This window comes from Caretta caretta, chromosome 3 (genome assembly GCF_965140235.1).
Source record: "Caretta caretta isolate rCarCar2 chromosome 3, rCarCar1.hap1, whole genome shotgun sequence".
NCBI classification, from domain to species: domain Eukaryota; kingdom Metazoa; phylum Chordata; order Testudines; family Cheloniidae; genus Caretta; species Caretta caretta.
The window spans coordinates 97,167,345-97,193,040 of NC_134208.1; the positions used below are offsets into that span (position 1 = coordinate 97,167,345).

General features: G+C 42.4%; 1 protein-coding gene across 7 annotated transcripts in view; it reads left to right on the plus strand.

The window, feature by feature from the left end:
• The window catches only part of NCOA7 (nuclear receptor coactivator 7), a 161,440-nt gene extending 136,581 nt beyond the window's left edge, over positions 1–24,859 (plus strand). For all 7 annotated transcript variants that reach the window (XM_048844624.2, XM_048844622.2, XM_048844628.2 and 4 more), the window contains 6 exons: positions 4,049–4,196; positions 14,394–14,519; positions 14,812–14,964; positions 15,671–15,766; positions 16,533–16,606; positions 22,469–24,859. In XM_048844624.2, the coding sequence (XP_048700581.1) occupies positions 4,049–4,196; positions 14,394–14,519; positions 14,812–14,964; positions 15,671–15,766; positions 16,533–16,606; positions 22,469–22,604 (733 nt within the window). In that variant the 3' untranslated portion in view covers positions 22,605–24,859. The remainder of the gene's footprint in view (positions 1–4,048; positions 4,197–14,393; positions 14,520–14,811; positions 14,965–15,670; positions 15,767–16,532; positions 16,607–22,468) is intronic.
• Positions 24,860–25,696: the final 837 nt, after the last annotated feature.

A 25,696-nucleotide genomic window follows, 5' to 3' on the forward strand; every position in this document is an offset into this window, starting at 1 on the left:
ATTTCCCTTCGTAGTAGACACCTTCAAGCCATTCAGCGTTGTCTCCTCCCTGGGCTGTAAACTGACAAACCTTTAATTCTCTGGAATAAAAGGGCTTTAGAGAATTAATATGGTACACCTTAGGCTTTCGGTTGGAGGTGGGGAATGCTATGAGATAATTAACAGCTCCCAGGCGCTCCTGGATCGTGAATGGCCCTTCCCACGATGCTTCCATTTTATGAGCCTGGAGCGCCTTTAAGACCATGACCTGGTCCCCTACTTTGAAGGAACGCTCTCTGGCATGTTTATCATACCAGGCTTTTTGCTCTTTTTGAGCATCCTGTAAGTTTTCTTTAGCAAGGGCTAAAGAGGTTCGGAGGGTGTTTTGTAGGTTGGTTACAAAGTCCAGAATGTTAGTTCCTGGAGAAGGTGTAAATCCCTCCCATTGCTGCTTCACCAACTGCAATGGCCCCTTAACCTCACGGCCATATACAAGTTCAAATGGTGAAAACCCTAAACTGGGGTGTGGTACAGCTCTGTAGGCAAAGAGCAACTGCTGCAACACTAGGTCCCGATCATTGGAGTGCTCATTTACGAATTTACGTATCATGGCCCCCAAAGTTCCATTAAACTTCTCCACCATGCCATTTGTTTGGTGGTGGTAAGGAGTGGCAACCAAGTGATTTACCCCATGAGCTTCCCAAAGGTTTTCCATAGTTCCTGCCAGGAAATTAGTCCCTGCATCTGTGAGGATGTTGGAGGGCCAACCTACCCTGGCAAAAATGTCTGCTTGTGCCTGGCACACACTTTTAGCCCTGGTGTTGCTTAGAGCTACTGCTTCCGGCCATCGGGTGGCAAAATCCATGAAAGTCAGTATGTACTGCTTTCCTCTGGGTGTCTTTTTCGGAAAAGGACCCAGAATATCCACAGCTACTCTCTGAAATGGAACTTCAATGATGGGGAGTGGCTGGAGAGGGGCTTTGACCTGGTCTTGGGGTTTTCCCACTCTTTGGCACACCTCACAAGACTGGACATAGGTAGAAACATCCTTGCCCATTCCCTCCCAGTGGAATGACCCCCCCCAAACGGTCTTTGGTCCTGTTCACCCCAGCATGGCCATTAGGGTAATCATGGGCTAAGCTCAAGAGCTTGGCCCGGTATTTAGTTGGAACTACCAACTGTCTCTGAGGATGCCAGTCTTCCTGGTGTCCCCCAGAAAGAGTTTCCTTGTATAAAAGTCCTCTTTCTATAACAAACCTGGATCGATTTGAAGAGCTGAGAGGCAGTAGGTTGCTCTGTGCCACCGTCCAAGCTCTCTGGAGGCTTTCATCTGCTTCCTGTTCAGTCTGGAACTGTTCCCTTGATGCTGGAGACATCAGTTCCTCATTGGATTGTGGACCTATGCTTGGTCCCTCTGGAAGCGATGTAGGGGATGGGGCTGTTTCCGTTGACTGTGAACCGCTCTCCGCTGGTGCACTATGTTGGGATTCAGGCTCCGGCTGAGCCTCTTGTGTAGGGTTATGGGCTGCTGCCAGTTCAGGTTCGGTGGGGCCCTCTGGTGTTGAGGTTGCAAGTACTGGATTCAGTGCTGACACTGGGTCTGGTGTTGGTTGTTCGGCTGGTTCCGGTTCTGGGACTGGTTCCATCTGGGTCTCTGGGACTGGATCCACTACTGCTGTTGCAGACATTGGCCTGGGGTCCAGGTCCATCACCTCTGACCGGGTCCTGATAGAAGTTTACGGAACAGAGCTAGGCCTCACTGCTTGTTTAGCCTGGTTGCGGGTGACCGTTCCTACCCTCTTGGCCTGCTTCACATGATTGGCCAAGTCTTCCCCCAACAGCATGGGGATGGGATAATCATCATAGACTGCAAAAGTCCACATTCCTGACCAGCCCTTGTACTGGACAGGCAACTTGGCTGTAGGCAAATTGAAAGAGTTGGACTTGAAGGGTTGAATCGTCACTTGGATCTCTGGGTTGATTAAACTGGGGTCCACTAAGGAAGCATGGATAGCTGACACTTGTGCTCCAGTGTCCCTCCACGCAGTGACCTTCTTCCTGCCCACTCTCACAGTTTCCCTCCATCTCTGGGCTACTATTACAGACTATCCACAGGCTCTGAAAGATTACACTGGATTTGGCCTTGCATTTGGAATGTTTTTCTTTGCGAGCATAGTCACTTTTTAAAAAAAATTAAAATGAGAACTTAAATTCAGTAAAAACAGAAGGGCCTCCATTGGGACATGGATTTGTCCCAAAAACCCACCTCTCATTCTGCTTGGGGGCTTGGGGAGTTGCAGCAAAGCTGAGGGTCCAAAGTTAGCCAGTGGCCCAAGATGTAGCTGAGATCTGGGAGAGCATTTGTAGCCAACTATTGGTGTCCCTTTTTGTAGGTGTAATTTATTTTGTTAAACACTAAAAAGTGCCCCTGCAGCTCACTTGCAAAATTCTAGTTGGGGCCTAATCTGTCTAGAATTTGGAGGTTGATAATTTAAGTGATTAAGGGCTAGATTCTGACCAGTGTAGTTCTGTTGTCTTAAATGGAGTTACTCTGGATTTACACTGGAGTAGCCATCAGCAGAATTTGACTCTTAAGAAAATGTCTACAGTGCAATAAAACACCTGTGGCTGACCCTGGTCAGCTGACTCACACTGGGGGATTATAAAATTGCAGTGTAGAAGTTCAGGCTGGAGCCCAGGCTCTGGGAGCCTCACCCCTTGCAGGGTCTCAGGGCTTGGGGGCTCTGAGACCCCATGAGGGAGAGGGTCCCAGAGCCCAGGCTCCAGCCTGAGCCCAAATGTCTACACTGCAGTTTTATAGCTCTGCAGCCTAAGCCCCATGAGCCTGAGTCAAGTGACCTAGCCCAACCACAGGTATTTTATTGCAGTATTCACATTTTAGGATGAAATTTAATGATGTTGCTTATTTGGTGTTTTATAAAAATGTTCAAGATCAGTCATGCATAGATCATAAGTCCTAAAATGATTTGAAATGTAGAAAGGATCTTCTAGGTAGGCTTGGGTGGATTAGATTTTTATTGGTAAATGTTGATAAATATTGATTGCACTATACACACAAACTGATGAAAAAATATTTCCTTCAATGATAATTGAAATTTACAGCTAGGCAAAGTAAGACTGTATTGGAAAAAAAACAGTGATTTAGTCTATTTAATTAGGCTTGTTACAAATCGACTAGCAAGTGATTAGTAAAAACAAGTATTTATAGATTTAAGGATATTTTGGTATGTGATGTTAACTGTTAATATGCAAATTGTCTACAAAACGTTAAAAATTTTTAATCTCAATGTCTCTGTCATTCAATAATTGTCTGACAACTCTGCAACTGAAATTTCAGTTGATAAAAATCTAAAAAAATGCTTAAAAATAAACACCTGTCAAAATAATATATATGATATTGAAGTGCATGTACATCTGAATGTACTGATGAATCTCACACCCACCCGTTACACATTTTAAGTGGTTAGCAGGTAACGGTTTAAAGATCTGACACACTAAAATGGAAAGAAAATGAAAATCTGTATCAGAGTACGTTTCAGAACACAAGGAAGTAATCAAGTTTTAAGAAAACAAAAACCGGAGAAAAGGATGTTGAGTGTATGCACTGCAAATGGTGTGGCCCAGTTATTAAATGTAAATATTTTTAGGACTAATAGTACCAAGTCTACAACAGTAAATTGTTTGTTCAAATGAAAATTTTAAATTGAGGATTAGAAATATAGTATTTTCTTAAACTCAGAGGTGGCATTGAGTTTTGAGTTCTGTTTTAGTTCTGCAGCAAACTACATTGAATTCGACTCATCAAAGCATTAATCTACTGAATAATTCTTTCCCTTGTCCTTCCATCCACACAAATATCCCCAATATTTGGTGGGGAAAAAAATTAATAATTTTTCTGGGTAATTTTTACTTATTTTTGTTGTTGTAGTAATAACCTCTGATAAATTTCTGGGGAAAATTTAATAAAATAGGGCCCTTAATTTTTGTATACCATATGACAATTCTGTGGAAAACTGAATACCGTGTCCTCTCTTGTTTTGTTTCACAGGGTAGATCATCTGTATACGTTTTTTGTTCAGTGGTCACCAGAAGTATATGGAAAAGATGCCAAAGAGCAAGGTTTTGTCGTGGTGGAAAAGGAGGAGCTTGATATGATAGACAACTTCTTCAGTGAGCCATCAACTAAAAGCTGGGAGGTGAGTGCCTTCTATTTTCAGAGAATCAAGAATGATACAGGGAATGTGCATCATCCACTGCGAATCTAAATACCCACCCTTTTAATTTTTCTAACATTCTGGCACTTTTTTTTTTACTGATAGGACTCTTATTCCTTGTATTATGGTGTCCTCAGGCTTTGTGGCTGTCCAACATACCTACTCTGATCCCTACAGCTCCCCTCTCCCTTTATATCTCTAGTGATCCAAGGTAGTGATCAGGCAAGGAACTTTCTGATTCCAGCAGAGTCAATAGAAGTTATACAAATATTTACTGCAACTATCATACAAAGTTTTTTTTAAACCATATTTCTTAGCCTTTTTGAGGGAGAACATTTTTTCTGAAACTTTACAAATGTTACAATAGTATTAATGTTGCAAAAAAGGCACTCGTAAGTCAGCTTCAGTGAAGTTTCAAGGTGGAGAATATCATTTAGCATACTACTTGCTTGAGCATCTGTTTTAAATCATTAATGAATACTTTTACAGCATTGCTGATGTATCTCTGATCTGTGGGTTGTACATACATGTGTGAAAGGCCAAACGTTTCACAATGTTCGTATGAAAAAGAATAAGATAAATAAGGTATTAAAGTTTTACAGTTCTGGGAAAAAGCTTTGCGCTGAATAGATAACTGTGAAGTATAAGTGAACTTTATTTTGAGTGTTGCATTACTGGGACAGAGTTAAGGAGGTCTGGGTGCTGATCTTTGGGACATGTTTTTGTTCAACAGACTTTGTGGGTTTGGTGCTAAGGGTAGAACTGTTTGTAACATTAGGTTCTGATTTCCACCATTGTGACTGTAAGAACCCCTCAGTGTCAATTGGCAAAGGGTTCACTGTCCTGTAACAAGAACGCCTAACAAGCGTGACAAACTACATCTTGTACACCGCTTTCATCTATTTATCCATAAATGATGTCATGTAGGATCTTTAATGAAAGCCAGGATCACGCTGATCATTAATACCATTGTGAAATGTATGTACAGATACCACCACTTCCACCTTAATTGAATTGGCCTTGTTAGCACTGACACCCCACTTGATAAGGGGCAACTCCCATCTTTTCATGTGCTGTGCTGGGTTTGTGTGTATGTGTGTGTGTATCTATACTACTTACTGTATTTTTCACTCCATGCATCTGATGAAGTGGGTTTTAGCCCACGAAAGGTTATGCCCAAATAAATTTATTAGTCTCTAAGGTGCCACAAGGACTCCTCATTGTTTGTTTTTGCAGATACTACATAAAAAGGTGTGGTTTTTTTTTTTTTTACAGATATAAGAAATTTTGTTCCTAAAAGAGTCTCTGAATCAAGGCAGGTTTCTTAACAAATGGGTTTCTGCCAGGCAAGGGATGTATATTTACCTGCCCGCCTCAGTTCATGTGTAAGTTAAGCATTGCAAGCCAAACAACAGTGCACATAAAGTCAGCATGAATATGTGAATTCAACATGAAGTCACACCAGGGAATAAATCTCGGCAGATCACCCTGACTCTAGGTACAAAAAATGGGATGTGAGCATATAAGGAGGAGGCAAAAGGACATCTCATTATCCTGCACCTTAGGAAATAATCAGGCAATGGGATTAACTAAAGAAATGGCCTTAAATAAATAGGATGAGATCCAATAAGAACAAATGCAAAGTACTACACTTAGAAAGGAATAATTAATTGCACACGTACAAAATGGGAAATGACAGCCTAGGAAGGAGTACTGCTGAAAAGGATCTGGAGGATTATAGTGGATCACAAACTAAATATGAGTCAACAATGTAAAATTGTTCCCCCCCCCCAAAAAAAAAAAACAAAAACATCATTCTGGGAGGTATTAGCAGGAGTGTTGTAAGCAAGACCCAAGAAGTAATTCTTCCGCTTTACTTAGCACAGATAAGGCCTCAGCTGCAGAGCTGTGTCCAGTTCTGGGCACCAAACTTCAGAAAAGATGTGGAAAAATTGGAAAAAGTCCAGAGGGGGAGCAACAAAAATGATAAAAGGTCTAGAAAACATGACCTATAAGGAAGGATTTAAAAAAATGGGTTTGTTTAGTCTGGAGAAGAGAAGACTGAGAGGAGACATGATAACAGTCATCAAGTAAAAGATTGTTCTAAAGAGAAGGGTGATAAATTGTTCTCCTTAGCCACTGAGGACAAGACAAGCAGGAATGGTCTTAAATTGAAGCAAGAGAGATTTATATTTGATATTAAGAAAAACTTCCTAAATGTAAGGAGAAGTTAAGCACTGGAATAAATTACCTAGGGAGGCTGTGGAATCTCTGTCATTGGAGGTTTTTAAGAACCGCTTCCCCCCACCCATGAACGCTTGTTGGGTTGGGCTAGAAGGATAATACTTAGTCCTGCCTTAATGCTGGGGTCTGGAGTAGATCCTTTCCAGTCCTACATTTCTATGATTACATTCATGAAAAGAGGATCCCAACCTGTCCTGATTGGGAGCACTATAAAAGACATTTAGGTGAGAAGAGACTGCTTTTAGACAAATAACTTCAGCAGGTTAACCAAATTCAGTCTCTAGAAAGCATGTATGGATTTTGTTTTACATATAACCTTTATGTTTCCATTATCCTCATTCACTGTCTCCTAAATCTTAGCTTTTGATGATGAACTTAGGATTGTTTTAATTATAAATATATCTCAGGGCTGTGGTGTTACATAGAAGCTGATCCTGAATTGAATCAAATAAGCTGGAGTGTACACTGGGATAGCAAACCTCATGTTTCTGTGACTAGCTGGTGTCAGGGCTGAATATCACAGGGGTGATCAGCTCAGGGACTGAAGTGCCCCTATGGGTAAAGTGTAAAGCAAAGTGAAGGCTGGCATAGCCCTGAGGAGATTGTTTGGGTAGCTAACGACTGGGTGTCAGTCTGGGTGACAGCACCAGCCTAAGCATTAGCAAGTCTCTTTCTCTCACTGGGGGTGTGGGGTGGGTAACAAGGTGACTCTCGGTAACTGTTCATGCTTTGGGGATTTTATTTTACACACTTATTTGGTGTATCTTCTCTTGAATTGTGCTTAGTAACTTGTAAATTAACATAATGTTTTGTTTGGAATTTGTTGTATTTTTGTTAATTTCTTCTTTCATCTCATGTCAGGCTTCTGACTCAAGAACATTTCTGTATATTATCTAGTGAAAACTTGAATGTTGGTGAAAGCTTTGTTGAGAATGAAAAGATTTCCCCCTCCCCCCCCCTTTTGCCCCCCGAGGAGATTGCTCACCAGCTCTATGCTTCTGTTTCTCAGACCACCTCATTCCCAGGACCCACAGATGGCCTTGATTTCCCAACCATTCCTCACTGTCTGATTCCTGACTCCAGCTGATTCTCATTACCAGGTTGCAGACTCATTCCCATTCTCCAGCCAGCCCCTTTCCTTGACTTGCTCCTTGCCCTATCCCCAGTGGCTGCTTCTCCCACTGCTAGGTGTACAGAGGATACTCCTGGGGGAATTCTGCATTACTGTGCATGTGCAGAATTCATGGCCCCACAGATTTCTTCGCTTCCCTGCAGAAAAATGATTTCTGATGGGGAAGCAAAGGGAAGCCCACAAGAGCAGTCATGTGCCCCTCCCTGGCAGCGCAGGCAGGTTGGTTCAGGCGCCCGGGGCAGCTGGTAGAGACGTAAATCACCACTAGGACGGTAAAGGGGGGTGGGGTGTGGGCAGTCATGCATGTGAGAGGGAGACACACACTCTGTCCCTCCTGCTTGCTATTGTGGCACGCTTGGCATGGAGAGGCAGGGCTTTGAGGTGTTTCTGAGGAGGTAGGCATGGGGCAAAGCGGAATGTAGCAGCCTGCCTGCTTAGTGAATTGTTCCCATTGTCTTTGTGAATTCCCCCAGGAATACAAAACGGATGTAAAAGTTTTAAGGCTCCTTTACATTGCCAGAGTGGTGTAAAGAACAGTATGGCCTTATAAATGCTTATGGTGCATTAGTGATTAGAACTGGCCTAAATTTTTGGACTGAAAAAAAAATCCTATCAAAATGGGCTCCATGAACTATTTGGTACTTACCTTTCTGGAGATGGTCAGTAGCCAGTATAAATTGTGAGTTTGATACCCCAGCCCTTACGTGCTCTTCAGTTGCCTACAATGTGACACTGAACGTATGGGGGTGTGTGTGTGTCTTATATATGTCAAACCTAGCTACATTACTATTAGACGAAGGGGGTTTGGGGATTTCCTCTAATGCTCCCCACTCCCATTCTCCATCCACTGTATTGTAGTTTAAATAAATTACCAAACTAATTGAAACTGGCATGATTATATTGCATTATTTTGACAAAATGTGTGGAATTTTGCAGCATTTTAAAATATTGTGTACAGAATTTTTAATTTTATAGTGCAGAATTTTTAATATTTTGGTGCAGAATTCCCCCAGGAGTAAGAGGAGGAGTCCTGCTTGACTGGAGCTTAGGAGACCTGTGGATTTTCAAAGTAGCCTGAATATCAGAGCCTGGAGCCTCTTCTCCTTGGAGCCTATAGAATACACCCTACCCCCTGTTCAGTGTTCCTCCTTCATTATCCAACTCTCCCATCCCCAGCTTCTATTAGTTCCAGAACACAGCTGAGTGTAGCACTTAGAACTGCTAGCCTTCCAACACCAATTTTTAATTTAAAAAAATTGATCTAGTATTTAAGAATTTAAATAATAAAATTTCAAACATCTCTAGAAAAATTCTACAACTCTCCTATTTTAAGCATTCCCATCTGCAAACAAATGAGTTGCTATGCTCAAAAGTTAGAGAAAGGGATGGAAAGTAGGGCTTATATTGAAAAACTGTCCCCCATTTGTAATTGTTAACTTCCACTTGACAGTCTGTAGCTTAAATGCTGTATAAAGAAACAGAGGAGGCTGTCCAGTCCCAGCTGCGCTCCAGCCGTAGGAATTATGATACCTACGGACAGGTTTCACGCTGAATGACCAAAAGGGGCCATGACCGGGACACCCTGCAGTGCAGGGTCAAAGTGAAGGAGCTGCGGAACACCTGCCACAAAGCATGGGAGGCAAACCACTGCTCCTATCATGCTGAACTCATTGTTCTATTTTAAATATGTTCTGGTGGTAATAAGGAAATAGCTGGAAATTGTTCCAAAGGTACAAAAACCCACCAACCAACCCTGTACAGCTTTTACATATGAAGGTGGATCTGCCTGGAAATGGCTTTGAGGGAGGCCCTAATTTGGTCATAATCCTTTGTGAAACTTATACTTTCTGTTGGGGAAACAGAAAGTAAGACTGTACCAGGGAAGTGTATAAGCAATATTATCACAGCGTGGCAGAAGCAGTAGCTGCCTTGTCTAGCGTGTAGGAAACAGCTTTGGCAGTACAGCAGAGAAGTTTGATATAGTGAAAATAAATTCCATAACAATGAGAGTGCGACAAATACCTTTGGATATTCAGATTGTTTACTGTGTCAGACCTAACCAGGAGCCTTTTGTGCAGGTATGTTGGACTGCATACAATGTTGTGGTGCTGTGTTCTATCTCTGTACCAATAAACTAAAATGCATTTTAACTGGATATTTCTGCATGCTGGGGCTTGCTTCTTTGTTCCTAAAAATGGCAGTACTTTTTGCAGTTCAGATCTCTGTGGGGTTTTTAATGTTTATGCTACCTGAACTGATCTGTAAATGGTTGGTAATGCATATCTCTTCATTGCTGTTTTGGCCTGACTACAGCATTGAGATATTTAATTCATTTGGTGTGATGCAAGTAGGTGAACTTTTGGAGAGTTTGTCTTCATTGAATGCCTTTTTGTTTTAACTTCTTAAGAACTGGATTTCTGTCCCTTTTCGGGTGGTAGGACGGGGTTGACTTTTATTCCTTATTGATAGAAATTGATGATGGACTTGTTAAGAAGAAACATATCTGCAGCTGCTTGCCTTTGCAAATTCAGTTATACATCAGTACAAACATATTTGCTGGTAGACTTGGTTTGAGTTCTTTCTTTTTGAAACCTGGAGGCATTATGAAAGCTTTGTAATCAAACCCCCCCCCCCCCCCCCCCCACTATTTTCTCAGTGTGCGGGAGAGGAGTCACTTATAAAATATTCAAAATTAAAAATGTAAAAAAGTCCAGGTTCCAGGGAGACCACAGTTAATGAGAGAAGAAAGGAAAAAACAGAAAATTCATATCTCTTAAATCAGTTGCTCTCAACCTTTCCAGACTACTGTATCCCTTTCAGGAGTCTGATTGGTCTTCCACACCCCCAAGTTTCACCTCACTTAAAAACTACTTGCTTACAAAATCAGACATAAAAATACAAAAGTGTCCCAGCACATAACTGATGAATTGCTTCCATTCTCATTTTGACCATATAATTATAAATCAATTGGAATTAGGGCTGTTGATTAATCGCAGTTAACTCATGCGATTAACTCAAAAAAATTAACGGCAATAAAAGAAAAGAAAATTTATCACTATTAGTCACACTGTTAAACAAGAGAATAGCAATTGAAATTTATTTAATATTTTGGATGTTTTTCTACATTTTCAAATATTGATTTCTATTACAACACAGAATACAAAGTGTACAGTGCCCACTTTATGTTACACCAGACCCTCGCAAGAACTCAGGATTTGGGATCCATGCGCGGGACTGCATTAATGCGGGGACCGTGTTAAAATGAATTGCAATTAAAGTAATTAAATTTGGGATCCATGGCCACGACCATATCTATGCAAATTCGTGCTATATAGATGTGCGTTCTAGCAAGGGTCCAGTTTATTTTATTATAAATATTTGTACTGTAAAAATGGCAAACAAAAGAAATAGGTGTTTTTTTTTCAATTCACCTCATACAAGTACTGTAGTGCAATCTCTTTATCGTGAAAGTGTAACTTAAAAATGTAGATATTTGGTTTTTTGTTTTTTGTTACATAACTACACTCTCAAAAACAAAACAATGTAAAACTTTAGAGCCTGCAAGTCTTACTTCTTGTTCAGCCAATTGCTAAGACAAACAAGTTTGTTTACATTTACCGGAGATACTGCTTACTACGTCTTATTTATAATGTCACCTTAAAGTGAGAACAGGCATTCACATGGCACTTTTGTAGCCGGTGTTACAAGGTATTTACCTGTCAGATATGCTAAATATTCATATGCCCCTTTATGCTTCGTCACCATTCCAGAGGACATGTTTCCATGCTGATGATGCTCGTTTTTAAAAAAAAAAAAAAAGCGTTGATTAAATTTGTGACTGAACTTCTTGGGGGAGAATTGTTCGTCTCCTGTTCTGTTTTACCTGCATTCTGCCATATATTTCATGTTATAGCGGTCTCGGATGATGACCCAGCATTCGTTTTAAGAACACTTTCACAGCAGATTTGATAATACACAAAGAAGGTACCAATGTGAGATTTCTAAGGATAGCCACAGCATTCGATCCAAGGTTTAAGAATCTGAAGTGCCTTTCAAAATCTGAGAGGGATGAGGTGTGGAGCATGCTGCTGGGAGTCTTAAAAGAGCAACACTCTGATGTGGAAATTACAGAACCCGAACCACCAAAAAAAAAAATTAATTTTCTGCTCGTGGCATCTGACTCAGATGATGAAAATGAACATGAGTTGGTCCTCACTGCTGTGGATCGTTGTCAAGCAAGAACCCATCATCAGCATGGATGTATGTTCTCTGGAATGGTGGTAGAAGCATGAAATGACATATGAATCTTTAGCGCATCTGCCACATAAATACCTTGCAACACCAGCTACAACAATGGAAATTAACCAAGATGGTCAGGGATGCAACCTCATGCTCGGGACAACCCTACACTCTGACATGTTTGTCTGAGCAATTGGCTGTACAAGAAGTATGACTGAGTGGACTTGTAGGTTCTAAAGTTTTATATTGTTTTATTTTTGAATGCAATTACTTTTTGTACATAATTCTACATTTGTAAGTTCAACTTTCATTATAAAGAGATTGCACAACAGTACTTGTATGAGGTGAATTGAAAAATACTGTTTTTCAGTGCAAATATTTGTAATAAAAAATAAATATAAAGTGAGCACTGTACACTTTGTATTCTATGTTGTAATTGAAATCAATATATTTGAAAGTGTAGAAAACATCCAAAAATATGTAAGTAAATGGTATTCTATTTAACAGTGCGATGAATTATGATTTTTTTTAATCACTTGACAGCCCTAACTGGAATATAAATATTGTACTTGCATTTGAGTGTATAGTACATAGAGCAGTATAAACAAGTAATTGTCTGTCTGTATGAAATTTTAGTTTGTACAGTAGGACCTCAGAGTTACGAACACCTTGGGAATGGAGGTTGTTCTTATATCTGAAATGTTCTGTAACTCTCAACAAAATGTTACGGACTTCAGCCATGAGCAGGTTGGGGCTGCAGCTGCAGCATAGGGGGAGGTCAGGGCTTCGGAGGGGAGGGGCCCTCAGGGCTTCTGCCCTATGGGAGCACCAGGGCTCAGGGCTTTAGATCTGGGAGGAGCGCTGGGGTTTGGGGCTTCAGCCCTGCGGCTCCATAGAATCATAGAGTTTAATTGTAGGGTGATAGGTTTGTATAGAAAAGATGGTTTAGATAACTGATAAATTTGAAGCCACAGACTCTGCAGTCAGTTCTCTCTGCAGACTCTGCAGTCAGTCTAGTGGAACAGGCAATGACCTTTAATGGAGTTCTGGGGGAGGAAGGGCATGGTATTTTCCTTCTAACTAAAGGAAGAACATTTGAATCCAAATCTGACTAATGAGTCTTTATATGGATCAATGTTGTTTTTAAAGTTGTAGCAAACTCAGATTTAAAACTATCAGTGACCAATCCACATTTCCAAAGAATTATTCGATAGTTTTTCAACTGAAAATGTCTGATTTTTTTTTTTTATTTAAGTACCATGAGACATTTGACCTTGGAATACATTCTTAAAATTTCTTGAAATAAGCATCAGTTTCCCAAAATGACTATTTTAAAGACAAGAAAGAACTTACACTAGTAAGAATTTGGAACTAAATACTTGACTGAGCATATAGGTTCATTGAGAGCTTACCTATATGATGCAGCCTTCAGAACATGTGCTTTTCTTCCAGGTTTTGCTCAAATGTAACTTTCTTTTTGGTTCTTCGGTGTGGTGTTTTATTTCAATTTATATAAATAAATGTTTATTTCTTTGTAAATGGGCAAGAAAGGGCTGCCGTAGGGTTAGCAATAATGGGAAGTGAAACCTAAAGCCTTATTTATATTAGTGTTATGCGTTAGCATCTGAGAAGAGTTCACTGTGCTTGACTAACTGGAGGAAGGAAAACAAAGAAGCTTCTGTGTCCTTCATATTTGAAAGAATATCCCAAGCCCCGTGGCCCACATACACATGGTGACTCTCAGGAGGAGGTGGCCTTTGCACTCCTTTGATGTTGGACTAAGTATGTACCAGGCTACTTCCCCAACATAGTTTAGTTTCTCTACCAGCTAATGGCCCCAAGGGGTTAATACAGCAAAAAGGGATTGTCAGGCCATAAAGAAGACCTCTCCATGCTTCCTGTGCTACCCATAGACATAAGCATATAAGAGCTGCCATACTGGGTCAGACCAATAGTCCATCTAACCCAGTATCTTGTCTTTTTACAGTGACCGTACCAGAGCCTCAGGGAGAGTGTACAGATCAGGGCAATTTTGGGGTGATCCACCCTGTCTTCCACTCCCAGTTTCTGGCAGTCAGAGTATAGGGTTGTCCCGAGCATGAGTTTGCATCCCTGACCGTCTTGGTTAATTTCTATTGGAGGACCTATCCTCCATGAATTTATCCAGTTCATTTTTTAACTCAGTTAAATTTTTACCATCACAAGATCGCATGGCAATGAGTTCCACAGATTAATTGTGGTGTGAGGAAAAAGTACTTCCTCTTGTTTATATTAAATCTGCTGCCTATTTAATTTAATCAGGTGACCCCTGGTTTTTGTATTGTGGGACAGGGTAAACAACACTTCTTTATTCACTATGTAACATTGTCCCTGGGGTATATCCTTACACTGCGTGGTCCTGCATATATAGGATATACTAGCTTTCTGAGGCTGCTTCACAGTGTATAAGATCTGGGTCTGGTACTAACTTAACTCCATTAGTCTAATTCACTCGTCCCAGTTTAAGGTTAATGAAAACCCAGAAATTGACTCAAATTTATAATACTTGTGTCCTCTTGTCTCAGATTATCACTGTAGAAGAGGCAAAGCGTCGAAAGAGCATTTGCAGTTACTATGAGGAAGATGACGATGATTCTTTACCTGTCCTAAAGCACCACAGCGCGCTCCTAGAGAATATGCACATAGAACAGGTATAATTAGTAATGGAGTTTTGGTTTGCTCCCTTTCCCACATTCTCATTTTCTTCCCTGCTGACACTGGAACAGTTACATTAGAAATTATATTGGCACAATATTGGAGATTTAAATTTCTAACCACAATGCTTCAGCTCTTTATTTTGGGTGCATTGTAAATACCCATCTCTGTAGTGTCTAGGTGTCAGGCACAGCTTTTTGCAGTGCTCTACTGGCTGTTGACTTGAGATGAAGAGAGAGAAATCATATATAATTAAATGTCTACACTAGTCTCTTCTTTCACTCCTAGCTTGCGCGCTGTCTGCCAGCAAGAGTGCAGGGATATCCATGGCGGCTTGCATATAGCACGTTGGAGCATGGAACCAGCCTGAAAACTCTGTACAGGAAATCAGCGTCTCTTGACAGTCCAGTCCTCCTTGTCGTCAAAGATATGGACAACCAGGTTAGGACTTGGGAATAGTGCACTTATTTTGGGGTCTCCTGGATTGGAATGACCCAGTTAAAAAAGACCTTATGATTGTAAATAGATTAAACATAACTATCTTTATCATTTGTAGTGCAACCTTCACATGGGTATTCCATACAATTTTAAGAGTTGCATACGCTTGTTAGCAAAGCAGCAGTTTTCAGCCAAATTCAATTATATGGAATAGTAGGAGTCAAAATAAGACAAGACGTATGTTATACTATGCTTAGTACTGACTGTTAAATTAGCATATTTATCCTCAAACTCAAATCCAGGAAAATATTAGTACTAAAAGAGGTAAAAATCTGTCCAGAACTCACAATTTCTATGGAGCATGCTTTGCAACTGTAATTGTGTTCTCGCAAGCATCCATTCCAGTCACTAGCAGGCTTCAGTTATCAGTCTGTTATAAAATAGCAGAGAGCATCCTTGGGACTGGTGTGAAGTACTCCAGTAGCTTCTAGAATCCTCATATCTGGAGCCCTCTGGCTTTTAAAACTATAAAGGGGTGTGGACAACCCAGACACCAGATCAGCTTCCCTTCCCTCCCCCCCGAATTTCACTAATTAGCCTTTATTACCTAAAACGTCAGTGCAGTTATTTGTCAGAAACTATATTTGAAAGGCCTTTTGAATTTTGCAAATTGTCTTCAAGTATAACCCAACCATTTTTGTTTTGACAGATATTTGGAGCATATGCAACACATCCTTTCAGATTTAGTGACCACTATTACGGCACAGGCGAAACTTTCCTCTACACGTTTAGTCCAAACTTCAAGGTAATTTGTTGGGGAAGGGGACCCATGGCTAGGGGGAGCTCCACTTGTGAAACATGCTTGACAAAACATTACTGAACAGCATGTTTATCATGAGACCCTTTTTTGCAGTGTTGAGGTAGCCATGTTGTTTCCAGGATATTAGAGAGACAAGGTGGGAGGGGTAATCTCTTTTATTGGACCAACTTCTCTTGGTTAGAGAGAGAAGAAAAAAATTGACTCCTCAGAAAGCATCAGTTTGAAGGTGTGTGACAAACTGCTTGTGAATGCAGCTAATCACTAAACTCTTCATTCAGTACTACCAAACTGCAGTACTTCCAGCAAAAGTGACTGGAGGAGCTGGACTCTTCCATGAGGGTGAGAAGAAGGTTCTAGGTTGATTGTGTGGGAAGATGTAATGAATAAACCATGGAACACTCATAAAACCGGAGAGGTGGGAGCTCCAGAAGTAGTTTGATTTTACACAGTGCTTAGACCATAGTGACAAGAAACTAGAGAATGGGCAACTGTGAGACACCCCTAAAATGTAAATAGGCTGTTTGTTTTTAAATATTGAAGATATTAAGTCTATGAAAAGCAAAGGCATATTGATTGGACACACGTGAAATTTAAAGCAATCTATCGTTGTGCCTTTTTTAGATATGAACCATGCTGCTTTTATTTTTTACACACACACACACACACACACACAATTACCCAGAATAATTCCCTAGCCTACTTTTTTAGTTTATTATATTCCCGATAATCAAATTTGGGTCTTGTTTTCTAGGTGTTTAAGTGGTCTGGAGAAAACACCTACTTTATCAATGGAGATACCAGCTCTCTAGAACTTGGAGGGGGAGGGTAAGTGTGTGGTTTTTTGGTTTTGAAATCCTATAATTGACTACATTTTGGGAGAGAAGGGATATTATTACATGTAAGTGTGAAAGGAAAAACTGGTTAGTCCAGTAGATTAATTTATCCGTCTTTGAATAGTGTTCCTATGGGTGCTCCACGTCGGGCACACATGCGCCTCTCAAGCCCATGATCGGAGATTTCTAGTCAGCAGTGTCCATTTGGCCTGCGCATGCACCCTATGCCTCCTGGTGGCAGACACTGAGGCTACATAGGGATGCACACGCAAACCACCCTCCGTTCCTTCTCTTCTGCCTCAGCCTTACGGAACACCTAGCATGTCTGCCTAGAGCGTAATTGGACTTCTCTTTGTTTTGCACAGATAGTTGTACTTAGTGTTTTACCATAGTTAGTTTTGGTGAGATGATTGTGGGTGGTTTTCCCCCCCCCGTTTCCTCGGGGGAGACTTGTCGTCTTCTGGCAGGGCATGCCTGATGCACCAGACTTCAAATGCTGCCTCTGTTGCTTGAAGGCTATACCAGTAAGCAGTGGGCACTCTCAAGTGTGTCTGTTGCCTGGGGGAGTTCCACATGTCCCAGAAGCGTTCCTTCTGTTTGACCCTTAAGTCCACAGCTAGGAAGAGCAGGGAGATAAATCTCAGACTGTTGGCCATGGAATGCTTCCTGCAACCACCCCCTGAGCCAGTCAGGAGAATCCCTGGACAGATGGAGCACCCTGTCAGCCTCAGGGCTTACCTCCTCTCAAAAAGGAGCCTGCTGGGAAGACTCCCAGAAAGAGCGCGGACTCTCACTCTTCCATCTCCAAAAAAGACCAGGTCCCTATCGAGGTCCTCAGTCTCCAAGGGTACTGTTGAGGCCAAGGACTCTTCCTCTGGTACCTGTGGGCCTGCAAAGTCCCAGAGCTCAAAGAACAGTAGACACAGCTCTGATACGGCACCTGTACCCTCCACTAGTAAGGGGAGGGTAAGCACACGGTACCATCAAGTTCAACCCTGCCATCAGCAATGAAGCATCCTGTTCAGTTGTTGTTGCCATCATGCACCTTAACCCCATCATCATTACCAACGCAAGCTCAGTCAGGGGTGCCTGTACATGTGGTACCCTCAGTACCAAGCGAGCATCAGCTCCTGACATCTATAGTATCTGGTGTATGCCCATCATCGTTGGTACCATCGGCTCCCCCATAGGTGTTCTACTCCAGGTGCACATACGCATCTTGAGTCCTTGATCAGAGATTTCTTGCCAGCAGTGTCCGCTCAGCCTGCACGTGCTCCCTATGCCTCCTTATGGCAGACACCAAGGCAATCAGGGCACGCAGGTAAACCACCCTCAGTTCCTTCTCTACCTAGTCATCCCCTGGGGAACAACCAAAAATAAAATAAAAGTAGAGGGGAAGAAGGCAGGTAGCAGAGCACGCACAGAACACACATCTCAAAGAACTGCAGTTCCTGCACATGGTGAGTAACATTTCCTTCTTCTTCAAGTAGCATCCCTACTGGTGCGCCACTTCAGGTGACTTCCTAGCAGTACCCATGGAGAGAGGAGGGAGCTTCTATGGGCTGACATGATGGCAACTAAGAAGGCCATCTTCATAGATGAATGAAGTAGGGGGCAGGTCCCCCACGCCAGCAGACGATTGGCATTGACATACGGCACCGGACCTTTGACTGCCTTCTCTGGCACCTGACACGCGGTACTGGTCTCTGTCATTGGATTCCAGGCACCGGTCCCCCGCCTCCATTGTGGCACCGAGCATCAGTACTTCGGACCTCAGAATCCTATGTCGACTCACATTATTAAAGGCATAGTTGGCATAGATCCCAGAATTGATGAAGGGAGGCACCACTGAGTTGGCAACAGCAGTGGCAACCCCTGGTGCAATGGCCCTTTTGGATCCCCGGGGTGTATCATCAAGTCCAGGGCACCTTGTCAAGGGGATCAAGGTCTGTAGCGTCAGGATGCCGGCCGCAACACTCTCCTAGGGACAGACTCGCTCCTCGAGGATCCAAGGCCACCCTGTCCCAACTGTCCCCTCAACCTCGGGTTGTGACCGAGACGTCTCCACAACAGGACCAGCCCCAGGCATAGACTGTGGTGGCCACAATGGTCTATTGACCAAGAGTAGGTCAGAGACTTAGAGGGACAGGAGGACCCGGTAACTCCACTAGCCACCTCATCTTCTTTCCCAGACGAAGCTGTAGCAAGGGCGTCCGCTTCAGGGCCACCTCCAGTAGATCACAGGGCGCACCAAGACGTCCTCAGGTGAATCACTCTCACAACATGGAGTTGCAAGTGGAGGAGGTTGTTGAGACCGAGGTTGCCATGGTGGACATTCTCGCTCCCAAAGGTACATCATGGGTGGCTCTGCCCCTAATCAAGACAGTGCAGAACAATATAAAAACTCTGTGGTAGACCCTGGCCTTGACCCTGCTCTCGACATGAAAGATGTGTGCTTTCACATAGCCATTCATCCAGCCTACAGACTTTTCCTGAGATCTGTAGTCAGCCACAAACATTACCAGTTCACAGTGCTCCCATTTGGTCTATTGACGGCCCACCGAGTATTCACCAAGTGCATGTCGGTGGTCGCAGCCTTTCTCCAAAAGAGGCAGGTACAAGTGTATCCCTACCTCGACGACTGGCTGCTGCAGGGGGGGCGGGCGCTCCAGGGAGTAAGTGGAGTCCCAAGTTTGGTTACTCAGAGACCCTTTCGGGAGACTAGGACCCCTCCTCAATGTGAACAAGTCCACGCTTTCACCGACCCAAAGAATAGAATGAATTGGGGCAGTGCTGGACTCGGTACAGGCCAGAGCAATCCTGCTGGAGTCCAGATTTCAAGCAGTGACCGATATTATCCAGACTCTCAGGCAGTACACCCCCACAACTGCAAGGGGATGCCTGAGTCTCCTCGGTTGTGGCAGACTGCACCTGTGCGGTCAGGCATGCCAGACTGAGGCTCAGGCCACTCTAGGCATGGTTCACCTCAACTTATTGCCCAGGTCGAGACAGCTTGGACTCAGTAGTGACAGTACTGGAGTGAGTTCTAGAGTCCCTTCGCTGGTGGCTAGACCCTTGCATGGTCCACGAAGGACTCCCATTCAGCACCCTTCAACCCCCCATGACCCTAGTAAAGGACACGTCAGCTCTGGGTTGGGGGGCCCAGCTGTAGAAGACCTACAGATGCAGGATCAGTGGTCGCAGGTCGAGCTCTCACTCCACATCAACATCAAGGAGCTCAGAGCTGTGTGTCTAGCCTGCCAGACCTTCCAGGCCAGAATTCAGGGTCAGTGGGTGGCGGTGATGACCGACAACACCACCACCATGTTTTACATAAGCAGGACGGATCCTGCTCTTCTCTTCTCTGTCAGGAAGCTTTCCAGCTGTGAGATTTCTGTATAGCCCACTCCATTCACCTGGAGGCGTCCTATCTCCCTGGAGTACGGAATGAGCTTGCAAACCACCTCAGCAGGTCGTTTCGCAACCACGAGTGGTCCATCCGTCTGGACGTCATGCATCCCATCTTCCAAAGGTGGGGGCTTCCCCGGGTAGACCTATTTGCCACCAGGAGCAATAGGAAGTGTCCCTTTTGCTCTTTCCAAAAACAGTTCAGGCTCTATCTCAGACTCATTTGTGCTACCCTGGGAAGACCATCTAATGTATGCCTTCCCGCTGATATTGCTTATCCACAAGGTCCTGCTCAAGATCCACAGGGACAAAGCGGAAGTAATTCTGCTGACCCTAGCATGGCCACGCCAACTTTGGTACACCACGCTTCTGGAGCTGTCAGTGGACACCCCGATCGCCCTGCCACTCTACCCCGATCTGATTACACAGGACCACCTTCTTCACCCGGACCTCTATTCCCTCCATCTCATGGCTTGGAAGCTTCATGGTTAAACCCAAAGGAGCTCCAATACACGGAATCAGTAAGGGAGGTGCTGCTTGGTAGCAGGAAACATTCCACCAGGGCCACATACCTAGCTAAGGGGAAAAGGTTCTCATGCTGGTGTGAGCAGCATCGCGTACCTCCACTTCAGACATCTACACCGTTCATGCTGGAGTATCTACTGCATCTGAAGCAGCAAGGTTGGCGGGATCATCCATCAGGGTATACCTCGCGGCCATCTCGGCGTCTCACCCAGGAGAGTTGGGGTATTTGCCAGCCCTATGGTGGGCCGTTTCCTGAAAGGCATGGAAAGGCTATATCCACAGTCCCAACCGCCAGTACCTGCTTGGGATTTCATTCTGGTCCCCTCTAGGCTAATGTGTGTGTGGGGGGGCATTCGAACCACTGGCTACATACTCCCTTCTGTATCTCTCATGGAAGATGACATTCCAGGTTGCCATCACATCAGCCAGAAGGGTGTCCAAGTTAAAAGCGCTAACCATCAAACACTCCCACACACACACGCACTTCCATAAGGACGAAGTACAACTCAGGCCGCATCCAGCCTTCCTGCCCAAGGTGGTATCCAAATTCCACATTGGCCAAGACATTTTTCTACCAGTCTTCTATCCCAAGCCGCATGCTCATGTGCAGAAGCCGAGGCTTCACTCACTAGATGTCCAGAGGGTGCTGGCATTCTACATTGAGCACACAGAGCCTTTCAGGACGTCTAACCAGCTGTTTGTAGTGGTGGCAGACCAGATGAAGGGGCATCCGGTCTCATAGAATCATAGAATATCAGGTTTGGAAGGGACCTCAGGAAGTCATCTAGTCCAACCCCCTGCTCAAAGCAGGACCAATCCCAACTAAATCATCCCAGCCAGGGCTTTGTCAAGCCTGACCTTAAAAACCTCTAAGGAAGGAGATTCCACCACCTCCCTAGGTAACGCATTCTAGTGTTTCACCACCCTCCTAGTGAAAAAGTTTTTCCTAATATCCAACCTAAACCTCCCCCACTGCAACTTGAGACCATTACTCCTTGTTCTGTCATCTGCTACCATCTGCAACGCATTTCTTCCTGGATCACGGACTGCATCCATACCTGCTACGACCTCACCAAGATCCCAGCCCTGGATATTACAGCCCACTTGGCGTGTGCTCCAACCTCGTCTGCTGCTTTCCTGGCTCAGATGCCCATCCAGGAGATCTGCAGAGCAGCAACCTGGTCTTCGGTGCACACATTTACCACCCACTATGCCATCACCCAGCATGCTAGAGAGGACACAGCTTTCGGGAAGGTGGTTCTCCAATCAGTGATTCCTTAACTCCAATCCCACCTCCAGGGGAGAGCTTGGGAGTCACCTGATTGGAATCAACATGAACAAGCACTTGAAGAAAAAACGATTACTCACCTTCTTGGGACTAAAAGAAAAGGAGGACTTGTGGCACCTACAGCTCATGAAAGCTTATGCTCAAATAAATTTGTTAGTCTCTAAGGTGCCACAAGTCCTCCTTTTCTTTTTGCGGATACAGGCTAACACAGCTGCTACTCTGAAACCTGTCATCATGCAAGGCACTTCTTGGGACTGTTGTTCTTCGAGATGTGTTGTTCACATCCATTCCAATACCCACCCTCCTTACCATCTGTCAGAGTATCCGACAAGAAGGAACTCAAGGGTGGGTCGGGTCAGCAGGGTCATAAAGGCGTCACTCCCGGGGGCTCCCTAGCGTACCCAGTGGGAGCTGCTAAGGGAAAAGTTTCCGACAACCATGCATGCAGCGCACGCACACCTGATTGGAATGGACATGAACAATACATCTTGAAGAACAACAGTTACAAGAAGGCGAGGAACCATTTTTTGCCCAAGCTGTGGGGGTTTGTTTTGTTTCCAGCTAACAAGGATGTGGGCTTAGCTGTTGTAGATAAAGTTTGAACTTTAACTTTTTTTTTTCTTCTTTTTTTAGTGGTCGATTTGGTTTATGGCTGGATGCTGATTTGTATCATGGGCGAAGCAACTCCTGCAGCACCTTCAATAATGACATCTTATCCAAGAAGGAAGATTTCATAATACAAGATGTGGAAGTATGGACATTTGAGTGAAATAAGGACTGCCTTATGGACTGGGTTCATTGAGGATGCTGAAAGCTAAAGCCCCAGCACAGGCCTCACAGTGTAACACTTTTTCTTTCTGATATCCCAGCAGAACACGGCTACACAAAAACGTTCTGAGAGCCAATTTTAAGAGGCAGAAATGTAGAAAACAATAAGAGGACCAAGTATGTGTGAGTGTTTTTACTCTCTTCCCACCAACACTCCTTCAGTAAGGAAACAAGATGCTAATGAAGACATTCATGGTGTATGAATTTGTTTAAAGCAGTTTTGTTTTTTATTTTCTGTAACTGTGGAAAAAATACTGTGGGGGGAAAATATATATATATATATATACAGTACATTCCATGTGTATTTATATTACATGTAAGTGCTAACCAAAAAGAAAATCTACAACATACTTTCTGTTTGCCATGAAAACAATAATAATCTGAAATAGATGAACAGAGCACTTAAAGGGAACATGGTTTTTTTTAAATCTTTTTATTTATTGTTCATTGTATAGTACATTTGTTTAAAATGTAGTAGGTATGTTTTTTTCTTTTAATGTTTAAAACCTCAGAATTTGACAGAAAAATACTACTGAGGTGTTTTTCATATGTGTTGGCAACAAATCCATTTGATTTCTAAAGTTAGTTTTATATATATATATATATATATATATATATTATTTTGTAAATGAAACTTTTTTGTTTCTGTTTTGTTGTTGCCCTAATTTAGGGGTTTTGTTTTTTGGCAGAAACTCTGAGTGCATAATTCTGGATTACTTTCAGAGGGTGGGAGAGAGGTGGGTGCTGTCAGCTTTCAATATTGACTCTGCTGCCATCTTCCTATTGATCGGGTGTTCTACTGGCAATATATGGGACAGCAGGGCACATTCTTAGGTAGCGTAACTTGTCGTAGCTTCATTGACTTCAGTAGAGCTGTGACAGTTTATACCAGCTCAGGATCTCCCCCAACATGTTTATATTCATGACTAAGAAAATGTCTGAAAAGAAACACAGGTTGGTTTTTTCAGCCACTTGCGTGAAAACACAGAAAACTAGCTCTGTTTCATTAGTCTTACCTACAAATTAAAAAAAAAAAAAAAAAAATCTTGTTTTTTAATAGGGAGAAAAATGTAATGTGAAAAGTTGGAAGGAATGTTCTTTCCCATATAGGCCATATTATGTTGGTGTAAAAACTGTTTTTCTTGGTCATTCTTATTTGGTTTCCTTCCTGAAAAAGGCTTGAACCAACATGCTAACTTATGCTTTTACAAGTAACTAATTATTTCTTTTTTGGTTTAATGAAGTGGCATTTAAATGCTGACCAGAATTTTTTCTCTGGAGGGACATTTCATTTATGAAAGGCAGAGCTGAACTCTAATCCAGTTAGTGCTGTGAAAACACCAACAGATACAAAAGATAACTGAAGGAAATAAGAAAATACTTTTCTTTATGGTATGTGACCAATTCTGCCTTGTCAAAAAACATGGCTTTGTGGGTGTTTTTGTTTAAAAAAAAAATTATTTAAATGATAATCTCTGCTGGTAGGAAAGGAATACTGTCCTGCCTTTAGAGTTCAAAGCAAAATGTAACACATCATACTGAATCCAATTAATCATCTTAAAAGAAGTCAGGTTAGAAATGGTGTTGCACTCATACTCAAAAATGCACTGTAAACACTTGGAATATTCCACCACAGTAGTACAACTCCAGTTAGTTACTACTGTTCACCCTCTTCTCCCATCCCCCAGAAATAAAAGGGAACAACTTAGATGCCAAGCATCAATCAGTCTTAAAGTCCACACAGAGGTTTCATGCAGTTAAAAACTGATGCTGTAAAAATAAGAAGTCTGTAACACAGTGCACATAAGCTATTAACACTGTTTTCTACCACTTGGTCTATCCATAAAAAAAAGTTCTGATGGATTTAGCTGTAAGATATTTCAGAACCTGCTAATAGCATAGTGCTTTGAGAGATGCTAGGAATGTCCAATAATGTCTGCCATTTTGGCCAGTTGCATACCCCTTACTAGTTACAAGCAAAAAAAATTGTCATTTTACATACCTATCTCTCTTATTTACCTACAGTTTATTCCATTACTCTGTACTTGTCAGAGCATATCTAAACGCTGTGTTCTGTATTCAGCAGTGTTGTTCATTAAAACTTCTGTGACCCTTTACACTTTAAACTATGAATATTGAATATATGTAATGCAATGCTATCGCAATATTTTCAATAAAGGAGTTTATGCATTCAGATACTTACTTTGGATGTTTTCCCTTTTACATTTATTTACAAACGTTGAATAGTCCTAAAATGAGGGAATAATACGAGCCCTTCCTTAAGGCACAAATACTTCAGATAAGAATAGTAGCTGAATCCTCCTTGAGAAGAGAGTTTCAAAGGTACAGATCATAGCAGAGGCAGAATACAGGAGTAGATGGTGGAAGTTATTGGTATGTTAACATCCATTTTGGTATGTTATTTTCTAACTTGGGTTGATTCAATGTACTATGAAGGGACTTCAAGAAGAAAAGCTATGCAAAAAAGAAAAAAACACCTCCTTTTACTAGGAAAAAAAATAATGAAAATAATAGAACAGTTAATCTGAGGATCTGATCAGCCTTATTCTGCAGTGCTTAGTCCTACTTTTGTGTGTGCCCACATGCCATGTTACAAGTACTTCATGTTTTTGAGAACGGTCATGATATTCCTGAGTGTCAGCCTATCTCAAGATACGGTAGCACACATACTTAGCTTACCATCAGACTTCTTGCAAAATATAATAGTTTTATTCCCAGACAAAAAATAACTAAGATGAAGCTAAAATTGACTATATTAGTAACATGAAGGTAATCTGCAAAGAATTTGTGCCTTTTTTGCTACTTTATAGTGTATGAAGAAGGCCTGAAATTAAAACCAGAAAAACTTTTCTGTGGTGTCTGGTTGGTTGGTTTGTTTTTTGGATTCTTTTGGGTATTTTTTTTTTATTTTATTTTTTAATTTCAGAAAGATCAGGCATGTCAAGTTTTTGGTCTGACTGGAGAAACTCAGAGGTCTCAGAATGAGCATACCTTCTATTCATAAGTTTAAGT